Raw genomic sequence first — 15,749 nt, 5'->3', positions numbered from 1 at the left:
TAGTGGTAATAGCGAAGCGAGCAATGGTACGTAAGATGCAATAACGACGCCAGAATTCAGGAACAGAAATCACAGCATCACCACAGCATCGACACAGTCCTATAGCATAAAAACAAACATCATCAGCCAAGAAATTGATAGCCATTATCAGGAGAGGGAAAGGAAGGATGGGGTGCGGGGTAAGTCGGCCTGGTGCTGCTAATCACCCAGATCATGACAGAGAACTTTCCAACGGAACTGGCTCCAGGCCTCCGGTAAGTGTTCACTCTTTGGTTTTTCTAAGTGAGGTTCATTGATGTCAGCAAGGGGGAGCTTCTGATCTGGGAAATCGGATCTGTGCTCCCTTTAATTTGGGTCAAACTTCCATTCCTTTTGCACTATTTGACCCCCTAACCTCTTTATGTTGAGCTCCCTGCCACAGTGAAGAGGCTTTTGGTCTGAGGAATTGAACCCTTCAGTCTTATTACACCCCTCTCCAATCTCCCCTTCCCTACCCATTCCTCCTTTCCCTTCGCTGTCCTTTCCCCATTCCTCCCCTCTCCTTCCTTTTCTGCTATTGGCCTCTGGGGTCCTTCCCTCTGAAATTCTAACTTCTAGGTCGGGGAAAAGTTATCGATATCCATCCTGTTCCGTTAAGTAAGTTTATTCAGGTATACACAAATACATTTACATAGATTATCATACATAGCAGCCCGGGTAAAAACATTGGGCGTGTTTCTATACACTTGTTATCTATGTTCACCCGTCAGTAAAATGGATACCTGGGTGTTAGTCGACTGTTGTGGGTCACACCCTGGGACAAAACTGACCTAATCTGCCCGAAATGCTGTGTATAACAAGCAACTTTCTATATAGTAGTATGTCATTGATGTCAGTTAGGCCTGTATGATGTCAGTTAGGCCTGTATACCTTGTACATGTACTTGTAGAAATAAATATATTATTATTAAGGGGTGAAGAAAGAGCTGGGTGAGGAATCTAGCAGGGATTGGAGGGGTAGAAAAGGTGAGATCATGATGCTGGTGAAAAAATCTTTATCAGAGTAATTACAGCTACTCTACCCTCAGATCAGACCTCATCGCCCCAGCTCTAGTTCCCAAATAAATGTGCTTTGTGTACTTGGTCAAGTCTTATTTTCCCATGTGTTCTGCTTGTCCTTTGTGTGTGTAAACATTAATTATGTGCTCTGCATGTACATACTAAGTGTTATTTTCTGATGCTGGATTAGGTGACGGTGACTGACGAAGCCACAGAGAAACCAAAGACTGGTGAAGAAGGAGCCTTCGAGCTGCCAGAATCCGACTTTGTCGATGGTCGACTGGGAATTGTTGTGAGTATCATGTGGGTGAACTAGCCTGGTTGATTCATTGTATCTTGTGATCTGAGCAAGTAGGATCTGGGAGTCATGAATATTGTGAGCTGAATAGTGAGATCTTACTCCGAAAGCTGTTACCTTATGGTACTTTAGATTTATTCTCTGGAAGGGACGCTGTTTTCGTGTATATTGTCCTAAGAACTCTGTATCTTTCATTTTTAGTCTAAATGATGGGAATATTTCTCCTGTCTAAATTTATTTATGAAGTAAGACGCTCAACCTTTTTCCCAGTTTTCTCATCATTAACCAACCGATGTTTCCACTGATAATGCACTCATCCTGATCCACTGGTAACGTAGGTGGTGGTCACTGGGAAAGGCATAACTTCCAATCACGTTAAATGTGGCGAAATGAATGTGATGGATGTGATGCATTTTGAGTAATTAAGAAGGAAGTTTCCAACCTCCTTTGCTCCATTTTTCGTATATGGCAGTTAAGGCACTTGTGTCTTCTACTAGTTCTTGTGACTGAATTCCGCCCTTCCCCTTACAGCTCTTTTTGTGGGACAGTATATTGGCACTGCCCTGGAACAGGTGATGTGCTCCTGGTCCCTGAGATTGGATGTGGTGTTATAAATGTACCTCCTTTGGATAGCAAAGTAACTAATCTCCCAAAATGAGGGCTCTATTTCTGCTGCATCTCACAAGAGGCAGTTGTTTTGGTGATTCTTGGTGTGATACTTAGGTGTACGCTGGCTAAGTTCAGAAAGGCGTGGGTCCTTTATGATAAGGGGTAGAAATATAAATTCAACACAAGTCTTTCCAGGATAGATCAGGAATAAAATTTTGAAATCTGAAATCTGAAAAAATACTCCGAGAGTCTGCTGCTTTGTCTTCACCATTGGCAAATAATAATTGCTCCCTGAAAGGTGGCCAGTAATAATAGTTTTTGTAATAACAGCTCTTCCATAGCTATGTATTTTCAGAGCGATATAATCTGATGTTTAGGATGTGTAACTTCCCACCCCCATCACACCTGGCCACCTTAATGTTATGTTGTAGTTTAAGTGATTTGTGGAATGTGGGAAGGGGAGAGATTTTCCCGTGTGTGTGTGTGTACTCACCTATTTGTGGTTGCAGGGGTCGAGTCCTAGCTCCTGGCCCTGCCTCTTCACCGGTTGCTTCTGGGTCCTCTCTCTCCCTGCTCCATGAGCTTTATTATACCTCGTCTTAAAACTATGTATGGTTCCTGCCTCCACTACATCACTTTCTAGGCTATTCCACTGCCTGACAACTCTATGGCTGAAGAAATACTTCCTAGTATCTCTCTGACTCATCTGTGTCTTCAACTTCCAATTGTGACCTCTTGTTTCTGTGTCCCCTCCCTGGAACATCCTGTCTTTGTCCACCTTGTCTATTCCGCGCAGTATTTTATGTCATTATCATGTCTCCCCTGACCCTCCTGTCCTCCAGTGTCGTCAGGCCGATTTCCCTTAACCTTTCTTCATAAGACATTCCCCTTAGCTCTGGAACTAACCTTGTCGCAAACCTTTGCACTTTCTCTAGTTTCTTGACGTGCTTTATCAAGTGCGGGTTCCAAACAGGTGCTGCATACTCCAGTATGGGCCTGACGTACGCGGTGTACAGTGTCTTGAACGATTCCTTATTAAGGTATCGGAACGCTGTTCTCAGGTTTGCCAGGCACCCATATGCTGCAGCAGTTACCTGGTTGATGTGTGCTTCCGGAGACATGCTCGGTGTTATACTCACTCCAAGATCTTTCTCCTTGAGCAAGGTTTGCAGTCTTTGGCCACCTAGCCTATACTCTGTTTGCGGTCTTCTTTGCCCTTCCCCTATCTTCGTGACTTTTTTTTTTTTACACAGGGTTTGACAAGGTTAAGGATCCCTAGCTTTATTGACAAGCTATTTACAGGTTAAGGATTCCTAACTTTATTGACAAGCTAAGAGCTGTTACCTACATCAGCTCATTTGAAAGCATTTTTATTGTTATGAGACATACAAGTAGGGAACAGGATGAAGTTGGAGCCATCTGTGGGCGAGCATTTTCATTTGATCAACTGACTTTATCTCGACATCATTATGCAGTACGAATGTGTTCCATACTCGAGTCATCCTGGGTATATAGGATCTCAGATGGAGTGAAGTTCTGGAGAAGGGTACAGCCAGAGTGAAGTTGCTGTTTTCTGCCCGTCTTGTGGCATAAAAGCTTGTTTCATGCTGTCCTCGAAGTAGATCCAAGTGTGGTACTTTGACAATATTAGCCTTGTACATAACAGTAAGGCCACCTACATCCCTCCTATGTTGAAGGCTCTGCTGAAATGACAGATCTATCCAGGATGGGTCCAGGCGAGAGATGAGACGTCTTGCTCTGTTCTCTACTCTGTCAAGCAGTCGCAGATGAGAGGGGGGGCAGGCACACCAAGAAAGTGGAGCATACTCAAGGTGCGAGCGTACTTGTGCCTCGTACAGAATCTTGCAACCCCTACTGCCAAGTAGAGGCGAGATACGGCGAAGTGCTGTAAGCTTCCTGGCTGCCTTGTTTGCAAGATTTACAACATGGTTCTTCATGGTTAGTTTGGAGTCAAATTTCTCCCCAAGGATATCAACTTCTTCTCCAGGTGCCAACACCCTCCCATTCATCCTTACTACTGCACCTGCATTACCATCATGGTGCCTAGAGACGATCATCATTTGCGTTTTCTCAGGTGCAAATGTTACTTGCCATCTATTTCCCCAAGCTGATATAGCTCTCAGCTGGTGATTGATGTAGCTTAGAGCAGCTGGCATTTCTTCTCTTGGATAAGTGAATGTCAGTGTGCAGTCGTCTGCATATGCATGTGATTCTGGGATGAGATGAAGAAGGTCGTTGAAGTAGACATTCCATAACAATGGTCCCAGCACACTTCCTTGTGGAACGCTTGCCCCAATAGGATGTCTTGCTGATTCCGTTCCATTGAGAACTACCCTTAGAGATCTACCATGAAGGTAATCACTGAGGAGACATAGCGTAGAGCCTGCAATTCCCAGTGCTTGAAGTTTTGCTAAGAGGCCCTGGTGCCACACCCGGTCGAAAGCGCCAGCATGTCCAATGCTACCACACAGCTGACTTTGGATTCATCCAGTGACTGGTGCCACTTAGTGGAGAGGTTTAACAACAGATCAGCAGCAGAGTAACCTTTCCCGAAGCCATATTGACGATCACAAAGTAGTGAGTGATAGTCAAAAAACTCTGTCATTTGTCTTGAGATTATTGTCTCAAGGACCTTACCAGTGATTGACAGGAGTGACACTGGTCTGTAGTTGCTGATTTCTGCTCTGCTCTTCTTTTTGTGAACAGGGACTACATTTGTCTCTTTCCATAGAGAGGGCCATTTACACTGTACTAGGCAGTGCTGAAAGATGCGAGTTAGAGGTGCTGCTAGCTGGTCTGCACATCTTCTCAGCAATCTTGGGCTCAACTTGTCTGGGCCCACAGCCTTTTTTTGGTCAAGCGATTTAAGAAGGAAATGCACCTCCTCCTGCCTTATTGTCACCACTGATAGTTTTGACACAGTTCTTGCAGCTAGCCAAGGAGGGTCCCTTGCTGGATCAGGAATTTGCATTTTGGTAGCAAAGTGTTCAGCAAAGAGGTCTGCCTTCTCTTGACTACTAGTAGAGGTGGTCCCATCCTGTCGATTTAGAGGTGGAATGAGTTCATCAGGCAGATAACATTGTCTGTCCTTGACCAGGGACCACCAGGTTTTGGAGCCTACCCTACCTGATGCTAGCTTTCTTTTAGTGTCCACCTCCCATTTAGCAATGGCCCACTTTTGAACGTCACCCATATGTCTACAGGCTTGCCTGTGCAAGTTCCTGTTATAGGTGGTAGGATGTCTCTTATACCTTCGCCATGCTTTGTACTTAGCAGTAGCAGCCTCTCTACAATGAAAGCCAAACCAAGGCTGATCTGTAGGCTTCGTCACATATTGCCGGTGAGGAATGTGTTCTTGTTGTAGATTAAGGATGTGTCCAGTGAAGGCTTTCACTTGGTTGTCAACATCCCCTTGGAGAAGAGCATTCCAATTGGTGGTGGCAAGCTCAGAGCGAAGGGCTGGCCAATCACCTCTTTCCCATAGCCAGGTTGTGCGTGTGGACTCCTCAACTCGTTCTGTTGGGATCTTAAGTGTCGTAAAAACAGCCTTGTGGTCAGACGATCCAACATAGCCGAGGGGTTGACAAGTGACTATGCCTTCTGCCAGATCACTCACTACTTGGTCAAGGGAGGAGCCAGAGATGTGAGTTGGGAAATCAACAAAGTTTCTCATGTCAAACACTGCAAGAAGGTCATCAAAGTCCCTCTGTATAAGGTGCTGGTTGAGGTCACCAACAATTATGATATATTGACAGTTGTGTTGTAGCAGAAGGGAGTCAATATTTTCCATTAGGAAGTTGATGGGATCTGCATGTTGCCACTGAGGTCTGTACATTGCACATGCTAGTACAGAGGTACTAGTGTTTATGCAGAGCTTGAAGAACATCATTTCAAGATGTGTATGGGTGGCAACATCAATGTGCTGGGCATGAACACTGGGCATGACTTTGCATTTGGCGGGATTAAATTCGAGAAGCCAGTTGCTGGACCAGGTGTCCAGTCTGTCCAGGTCTCTTTGAAGTCCTGCCCGGTCCTTATCTGATTTAATTCTCCTCATTAACTTCACATCGTCTGCGAACAGGGACACTTCTGAGTCTAACCCTTCCATCATGTCGTTCACATATACCAAAAATAGCACTGGTCCTAGGACTGACCCCTGTGGGACCCCGCTCGTCACAGGTGCCCATTGTGATGCATCATTACGTACCATGACTCGTTGTTGCCTCCCTGTCAGGTATTCTCTGATCCATTGCAATACCCTTCCTGTTATATGAGCCTGATCCTCTAGCTTCTGCACTAATCTCTTGTGAGGAACTGTGTCAAAGGCCTTCTTGCAGTCCAAGAAGATGCAATCAACCCACCCCTCTCTCTCATGTCTTGCTTCTGTTACTTTATCATAAAACTCCAGAAGGTTTGTGACACAGGATTTTCCTTCCATGAATCCATGCTGTTTGGCGTTTATACTCTTGTCCTGTTCCAGGTGCTCCACCACTCTCCTCCTGATAATCTTCTCCATAACTTTGCATACTATACACGTCAGTGACACAGGTCTATAGTTTAGTGCCTCTTTTCTGTCTCCTTTTTTAAAAATGGGAACTACATTTGCCGTCTTCCATACCTCAGGTAGTTGCCCAGTTTCCAGGGACGTGTTGAAGATTGTGGTAAGTGGCACACACAACATATCCGCTCCCTCTCTAAGGACCCACGGGGAGATGTTATCCGGTCCCATTGCCTTTGAGGTATCGATGTCCCTTAGCAGTTTCTTCACCTCCTCATCTGTATGCATGTCATCCAACACTTGTTGGTATATTCCTTGCTGGTGTCCCCATCTGGTCTGTCCCCCGAGAGGCCTTCCTGTCTCCACTGTAAATACTTCCTTAAATCTCATGTTGAGCTCCTCACATACCTCTTGATCGTTTCTTGTGAGTTCCCCACCTTCTTTCCTCAGCCTTATCACCTGGTCTTTGACTGTTGTCTTCCTCCTAATGTGGCTATACAGCAGTTTCGGGTCAGACTTGACTTTCGATGCTATGTCATTTTCGTACTGTCGCTGGGCCTCCCTCCTTATCTGTGTGTACTCGTTTCTGGCATGTGTGTGTGTGTGTGTGTGTGTGTGTGTGTGTGTGTGTGTGTGTGTGTGTGTGTGTGTGTGTGTGTGTGTGTGTGTGTGTGTGTGTGTGTGTGTGTATGTGAGTGAGTGAGTGAGTGAGTGAGTGTTAGTGTTATATTATATTATATATATAATAAAAAGAAAAAATGCTAAGCCCATGGATGCTTTACTAAGCCATCTCATGATTTCAGCAAGCAATATACAGTCACTGTGTTTGATTAGAACAGTCTGAATATTATTATTTGGCATAGCAAAGTATTTATGGCATGACTGAGGTAGTACATCTGCCATGGGCCAGTAGGGATACACCTACAGCATAATACAAAGAACACTTGGATTTGTTCCTTTATCAAAATTTGCTCTAAATCATGAGCTATGACTTGAAACAAATTATGGATATGGTTTAGGGTATATGAATAATAGACTTCAAGTTTTGAAGTTGACAGGGGTTCCAGGAAAGAGGCTAAGACTGCTGGAGTGTCGGTCCATAACTGGTGTTCCTTTCAGGAAGCAGAGACCATAGAGCACCTTAGGAACAACCTGGCAGTGGATGAACATTACTGCGATGAGGACTTCCCTGCAGATAATACATCTCTCTTCTTCTCCAGTCGTGTTGATCCCGACGTTGAGTGGAAGAGGCCCTATGTGAGTCTTTAAGGGGAGGAGCAGCATTTAGGAATTTTTATTAATAATAATCAAATTCCAATTAATTATTTATTGTAAGTTACAAAGGTGGTAACTAGTGTAAACTAGAGGTTTCATGAAGCTTGCCTAAAAATAATAAGAGAAAAAATAAATTAATGGTTTTTGATAGAGCAACACATCAGTAAAATTTCTACCAATTGGTAATGCTTAGGATGTTCTAGTTTACTCTAAATGAACAGAATTGTAGAGAACTTATTGAACAATATAGTATCATTACATTGTATACAAAAAAAATTCTTAATTTTGAATGTTTTTTTGTGTTGGTATTTTAAAATAAATAAATCATAAATGGGAAAGACTATTACAGATGCGTTTTGTAATAGTCTGTAACAATCATGACAATCTGTTTATGAATAACAAGGAAAACTTTGCTAATAGGAGAATAAATTTTGAGGGAAAACAATAATTAATTACCTGTGAGAGTCCATGTATGTGAAACACCTTAAGTCATGAGCACAAGCGACATCTTTCCATTCAAGATTAAAAGAGTTACTGAGTCCCTAGGCCCTGACAACATCTCCACAGTAGCTTCAGAAGATGCCATGTAGTGTATTTTATAAACACTGACCAAAAACTAACAATATTTGGAAAAAATACAAATACAGCCTCTCCTTACTGAATGACAGGGTTCTGTTCTTAAGAGTAGGTTGGTAAGCGAATTGGTCGTTAAGCGAGGAGCACATTGTACTGGTGGTGGGTTTGTATCCAGGGCCGGATTAAGAAGTCTCCGGGCCCTAGGCTATTCAGATTGGCGGGGTCCCTTTGAGTTACGGGTAAGCGAAGCGACCCCTTCCAGCTTGGGGGTGGGGGTCGGTGTGAGCCTGTTTAAGGTCTAATTAAATACATTCTGGCTATTTAGATTAAATTTAATAGGGAAAGTGCATCAAGACAACCAAAACCATTTACCAACAGCCATTTTAACTATCTTGTTAAATTATGCATTTTAAAGAGAATAAACTCAAGACAGCATAGTATTACTAGATTAGGCTATTAAAGTAGTGACATCATGTACCTATTATATTCAGCATAACCACTACAGCACTATTATTCCCTTTATAAATCAATGACCATTATTGTTATCATTGCATCATGCATAAGACTATCAAATCATATAAACTCAAGAAAGTAAAGAATTGTTTATATTCACAGGCACTTCTTAAATAAATTTTTTTCTGGATTTCATATTGGCAAAATCATCAATTATATTCTGAAAATCAATATTTCTTGTTAGATCAGACTCAATGGTCAACAAGGCTAGGTTACACAATTTGTCTTGGCTCATTGTTGAACGGAGCTGGTTTTTCACTCTTTTCAAAACAGAAAATGAACGTTCTCCTTCACAGTTAGAAGCTGAAAGTGTTAGGTAAAGGCGATACACTATGTCAACATTAGGGAAGGTTTCTGAGATACCTGCATTTCTTAAATGTTTCAAAGCAGCTGAGGGCGCACATTTTTCAGGTGGAGCTTTAATCAGATTCATATACCCAGAAAAATGAACTATTTCTTCAACAAATGTGTCCTGAACATCTGCTGAAAGGTGTTGTTACAACTTTAATGCAGCTTCTCTCAATTCTGCATCTGGCATAGTAGTAATTTTGAACAGAAATCCAAACTTGTCATTGAGATTCTGGTAGATTTCTTTTCTTTTCACCAATTCTGTAATCAGTGAATCCAGAATGACGAAGTATGTAGCTGTCTTACATTTCTGCCTTGGTAGCAACACAATTTCATTGTCTGGCACTTCAAAATTGCGTTTCCTCTTCCTTGACCGCTGATGATCAGCCCGGTAACTGTAGTCTTTCACCAGCAGTTTAGCTTTCTCTTCAAACATTTCAAAAGCTTCATCATTGCGAAGTGAGCTTACAAATTCCACTAAGCCTGCATAGAGGTTAGCACAAGTAGCCATTTCAATTTCAATTTTCTGAAGTGTCTTGTTCGTGGCATTTAACCGTTCCAGTATACAGTCCCAAAGCACACAGAGTAAGGCCAATTCAAATCTTCCAATTTTGATGCTAAGCTGGCTGCTTCGCTTCTTGTAGTTGCTGTCTGGTCTTCATCCTCTGCTATTTGGATCAAAGCAGAACGTATTTCAGCAAAGCTGTCTTTCAAAGCATGTGTTGCATCATGCTGTGCTGACCACCTTGTTGTTGATAATGATTTGATGACATCTCCATGAATGGTTGACTTGAGTATACTCCACCGATAGGTTGAAGCAGAGAAAAAATTAAAGAGTGCTTGTAAAAGTCCAAAAAATGAAACTGCAGCGACACAACACTCCGCAGCACATGACCCAACAAGATTAAGAGAATGTGCTGAGCAGGGCACATATTCAGCAAGTGGGTTGATTTGCTTGATACGGGCTTGCAATCCATTATATTTACCCGACATGTTACTTGCATTGTCGTAGCTCTGGCCACGGCAATCCATAATAGAGAGATCATGTTCAAGCAGAGTATCCAGTACTACATTCATCATTGTTTCTCCATCATGGCCTGAAAGAGGAATGAATTTTATAAAGCGCTCTACAGGCTTACCACTGGAGTTGACAAAGCAAACAATGAATGTCAATTGATCTGTATGTGAAATATCTGGTGTTGAATCTACACTTATTGCAAAGTATTTTGCAGTTTTATTTTATTTCATTATTTATTTTTGTTTTGATTAATTTTTAAAAATCAATTTTACTCTCCAAACACTTGAACTTTTTAGGTAGGGACCCCTTTGCACTTGCACCATGTGCGCAGTCTTGGATGAGCCCCTGAACCCCTTGGACTGCGGGGCCCCCAAATGCGCGGGGCCCTAGGCAAATGCCTAGTTTGCCTATGCGGTAATCCGGCCCTGTTTGTATCAACCATCTTTAGATATTTTTTTAATGTCACCTTTGCACCATTTATAACATTTATGGTATAGTGGACCCTCGGTTATCGGCCATTCTGGATATCGGCCGATTCTGATTTCGGCTGCTTTTTTGGCTGAAATTCTGTCCCGGATTTCAGCCATCAACTCAGAAATCGGCCTTATTGAACGCATCAGCCTGCCACTCTGCCACGTTTGTGAGTCAGTCTGGCTGTGTCTCTCGGTGAGTGAGCAACACTCCACGCATTCATCCAAACATCTCGTCATAATCCATTTTTTTGTGGTTGTTTATTGAGTGCGACTGCGAAATAAGCCACCATGGGCCCAAAGAAAGTGCCTAGTGCCACCAGCCCTTTTGTAAAGGGGTGAGAGAGAGAGGGGAGAATGTGCCTTCTTCAGTGATTCTATGATATGTACGATACTAAAGCAGCAGGAGTCGATAAAGGCCATAGTGCCAGCCAGCGATAAAGTGTAGCATTAACAGTGTAGCAAGTAAGTTAAGCAATTAAGTGTTAGAAAAAGGATGACACAAAACTCTTCCAATGTTGTTGGAGGTGTATAGGGCCACTGACAACATGTGCCGCCCTGCATATCTTCCACCACCCTAAACCTCTGCTATCATCTCAATAACCACTTTATTTCTTTACGTTCTCCACAATAGCCACTTTATTTCTTTACATTCTCTATTATGTTTTTATACAATATTTCTTATTTATAAATTATCTACATTGTTTCAATGTGACTAGTGGTGTTTCAGTGTGACTAGTAGTATGATTAGTGGCAGTGGCTGCTGCCACTGCCACCACCACCACTATATCATGTATGTATGTTTCTATGTTATTAATATTGTTTATTATGTTATATTAGATGAATTGTGATAGATAAATAAGCTGTAGAGTTGATATTAGTATCTATGGAAAATTTCCTAGGGGTGTTACCTGTACGTACCTCAACATTACATGCATATGAGTAATCTCATTGGGAGACAACAACTATATTGTTTACCGTAGTCACCCCGTGTAGACATGTGAGAAAACTTAACCACCTCTGGTCACTGCAGGTGGCTCCTTTGACATTCACAATCTTATCCATATCTCTCCGAGACCAGTAAAATTGGATAGCACCCACAAGTACGGCGCTACTAATTAATTGTGGACTGTATAGATTATATTAGTTTAACTGAATGAAGGGGGGGGGTAGGTTACACATGGATATATCCATCAAGGAAAAACACTTGTACATAATCCCACCACTTACCAGATATTCTCTGGTGGTCACTTGAAGTAGCTGGATCACCCATAACCTATCCAATTACAACATACCTAACTGGCCAGTATCAGTCTGCTATAACTAGAAGGGTTACTTAACTGTGGGTGATTGATGCTCCTTATTTCCTCCATTCACCATCACATTTCGATGTCCTGCTACACAGACATGGTTCTTATTCCAGCAGGACGAGGTATCCATTGGTTTGTCCCGGTTTAGAAGTCGTGACTCCATAAAAACTTCACTATCCTCGAGACAGGAACACGAGATAAACAGATGCTCACTCTGAGAACGGCGACTCATTTCACTTCACACATTCTCTTAACTTGGTGTTATTATCACTGATTACTTCTTAGCCCACCATACAGTTTAATGTCTCCTAAGTATTATACACATTGGAGACCACTCCATTAAGAAATGAGACTGATGAGTGATGATTAAACCACGGGTATTTTTCCCCGGGACACAGTCCATGGCGACGCGCCAGTCACCCCCGGTCCTACCATTATTCACTCATTTTACCACTTTATTACGGTGGTCCCGTAAATCACATTCCCTCACTCTTCACCAGGAACAGTTACGACACTTCCTATTATGAAGTGAGGCCTATATTAATCCTTAGGCCGCCGTGAACGCCAATTTCCTGGTCCCATGTTTTCACAGCCTCTTCACTACATTCAAAACACTCCCACCGCCCCCCAGTCTCCATTCACTCCTATCAAACATGCTCACGCATGCCTGCTGGAAGTCCAAGCCCCTTGCACACAAAACCTCCTTTACCCCCTCCCTCCAACCTTACCTACCCCGCCTTCCTTCCACTACAGACTGATACACTCTTGAAGTCATTCTGTTTTGCTCCATTCTCTCTACATGTCCGAACCACCTCAACAACCCTTCCTCAGCCCTCTGGACAACAGTTTTGGTAATCCCGCACCTCCTCCTAACTTCCAAACTACGAATTCTCTGCATTATATTCACACCACACATTGCCCTCAGACATGACATCTCCACTGCCTCCAGCCTTCTCCTCGCTGCAACATTCATCACCCATGCTTCACACCCATATAAGAGCATTGGTAATATTTTGGTTTTCGGCCTTTTCGGATTTAGACTGACCTTCTGGAAAGGATTATGGCTGATAACCGAGGGTCCACTGTATTTTTAAATGTTTATGCAGTAGTAGTGTACTGTGTATTGTAATAAACAGAATAGAGGAAATCAGCTCTAATATACATTATTTTGGTATGCATACTGGTCAGAGAGTCCGTCATAAGTCCGAGTCATCAGTAAACGAGTACATCACTAAGTGAGGGGAGGCTGTACTCCTTTTATTCTACTGATTGGGTACAAGAAACTGCTCATTTACTTATTTCAGCTACCTAATAAAATGGTAATAAATTGGTAATTTGGCCAATTTCACACAAAATTCAAGAAAGGAATATTTCAAAATAGGATCCAGAATAAACAATGCAGACATTCCTGGCACTAGAAGAAAATTTTCTCCATTTGTTAGTCACATACTGTATATATATATATACAGTGGACCCCCGGTTATCGGCTGTAATCCGTTCCAGAAGGTCGGCCAATAACTGAAATGGTCAAAAACCGAATTAATACTTCCCATAAGAATTAATGGAAATACAATTTATCTGTTCCAGACAAAAGTATTCACAAAAAATAATTTTTTTAACAATTATGTAAGTATTACATACCTTTATTGAAGGCTAATGCTGGCTTTTGGAAGATAGGGAAGAGGAAAGAGGGAGGAGTTAGTGTTTGGAAGGGGAATCCCCCTCCATAAAGATTTTAGGTAGCAAAGCCTTCTCTGGGGTTACTTCCCTTCTTTGTCTTTTAATGCCACTAGGACCAGCTTCAGAGTCACTGGACCCCTGTCTCACAAAATAACTGTCCAGAGTGCTCTGTTTCTGGCATCTCTTTAAGATTTCCCCGAAGTGGGACAAGGTTTTGTCACTAAACATGTTGCAGATATGGTTTGTTTCAGCTTTGTCAGGGTGGTGTTTCTCTACAAAAGCTTGCACCCTAGTCCACATTGCACACACCTCTTTAATCCCTGAAGAAAGCACCTCCTTCACTCCCTCTTCCTCCTCCTCTGAAGCAAGTTCCTCAGCTGCAGTCTCTTGCTGTTCAAGTTAAAGCTCTTGCAGTTCTTCAGTGGTTAGCTCTTCCCTGTGGTCCTCCACCAACTCTTCCACATCCTCGCCACTCACCTCCAACCCCAGAGACTTCCCCAGTGCCACAATAGAGTCCACAGGGTCGGCAGGGTCAGGGGTCAGGGTCAGCCTCAAACCCTTCAAAATCCCTCTCGGACACAATCTGGCCACAATTTTCTCCAAGCATAGTTCAAAGTCCTAAGAGCATAAGCCTTACCTATAAGGCTTATGCAATGGAGGATAGTGAAGCGATTCCTCCAGAACTCTCTTAGGGCCAACTGAGTGTCCGATGTCACTTCAAAGCACTTTTGAAACACTGCTTTTGTGTAGAGTTTTTTGAAGTTAGAAATGACCTGCTGATCCATGGGCTGGAGGAGAGGAGTGGTGTTAGGAGGCAAGAACTTCACTGTGATGAAACTGAAGTCCCTAAACACTTGGTCTTGCAAGTCTGGAGGATGTGCAGGAGCATTGTCCAGTAATAGGAGACACTTGAGTGGCAATTTCTTTTCCAGGAAGTATTTTTTCACATTTGGACCAAACACATCATTAACCCACTCTGAAAATTTGCCTTGTGACCCATGCCTTATGATTAGCTTTCCACATCACACACAATCTATTCTTCATGACATTGTTTTTCTTGAACACACTGGGATTTTCTGAGTGATACACGAGTAAAGGCTTCACTTTGAAATCCCCACTAGCATTACCACACAACAAGAGAGTAAGCCTGTCTTTCATAGGCTTGTGTCCTGGCAATGCCTTTTCCTCCTGGGTAATGTAGGTCCTGTTTGGCATTTTCTTCCAAAACAGGCCTGTTTTGTCACAATTGAATACTTGTTGGGGTTTGAATCCTTCAACCTCTATGTACCCCTGGAATTCCTGCACAAATTTTTCAGCCGCACATTTGTCAGAACTTGCTGCCTCACCATGCCTTACAACACTGTGTATGCCACTACGCTTCTTAAATCTATCAAACCATCCTTTGTTGGCCATAAATTCACAAACTGCAGTACTTGTTCCAGGCATTTTCTTTGCAAGATCCTCATGCACCTTCCTGGCCTTCTCACAAATAATCGACTCCACAACACTGTCTCCCACTAATTCTTTTTCCTTAATCCACAATAATAATAACTTTTCCATCTCTTCCATTATTGGTGGCCTTTGTTTAGTTAGAAAAGTTACCCCTTTTGCAACATTAGCATCTTTGATTTGTTCTTTCTTTGCCAGGATGGATGTAATTGTTGATTTATTCTTGCTGTACATTATGGCAAGTTCCACCACCTTCATAACACTCTCAAACTTTTCTTTCACTTCACTCTTAAATTCCATGGTGTTTCTCACTTTCTTTACCACAGGAACTTCCTTTGGAGCCATGGTTACTTATTTCAAAATTGCACGGCAAAAAAAAAAAAAACACTAAAAACAATGGAAAACAAGTGAAATGTTTGGATGTATGAGCAGAAGCTTCCTCAGCCACCGAGAGACAAAGCCAAACTGATGCGCAAGCGGCCCCAGGCGGTGGATGGACACATCCCAAATGGCCGATCACTGAATTATCGGCTGTTAACCAGGCACCGAAAAACCGGCCGATAACCGGGTGCCAAAAAACCGGCCAAAAAGTGAGTTGGCCAAAAACAGAACCGGCTGATAACCGGGGGTCCACTGTAATAATTACT

General features: G+C 42.7%; 1 protein-coding gene across 7 annotated transcripts in view; it reads left to right on the top strand.

Moving 5' to 3' along the window:
* The window catches only part of LOC128699528 (calpain-A), a 116,172-nt gene that overhangs the window by 27,058 nt on the left and 73,365 nt on the right, over positions 1 to 15,749 (top strand). For 5 of the 7 annotated variants that reach the window (XR_011393682.1, XM_070098068.1, XM_070098067.1 and 2 more), the window contains exons 4-6: positions 1 to 254; positions 1,228 to 1,329; positions 7,583 to 7,720. The exon at positions 1 to 254 is cut by the window's left edge. Coding sequence is in view for 6 of the 7 variants with exons in the window: in XM_070098068.1 (XP_069954169.1) it covers positions 168 to 254; positions 1,228 to 1,329; positions 7,583 to 7,720 (327 nt within the window). In the remaining variant the exon portion in view is untranslated. The remainder of the gene's footprint in view (positions 255 to 1,227; positions 1,330 to 7,582; positions 7,721 to 15,749) is intronic. The other 2 variants (XM_070098070.1, XM_070098069.1) reach the window with 2 other exon arrangements.

Source organism: Cherax quadricarinatus, chromosome 61 (genome assembly GCF_038502225.1).
Source record: "Cherax quadricarinatus isolate ZL_2023a chromosome 61, ASM3850222v1, whole genome shotgun sequence".
In the NCBI taxonomy this organism is placed as follows: domain Eukaryota; kingdom Metazoa; phylum Arthropoda; class Malacostraca; order Decapoda; family Parastacidae; genus Cherax; species Cherax quadricarinatus.
The sequence above is the reverse complement of the archived record's forward strand: the minus strand, read 5'-3'. Positions and strand labels throughout refer to the sequence as shown.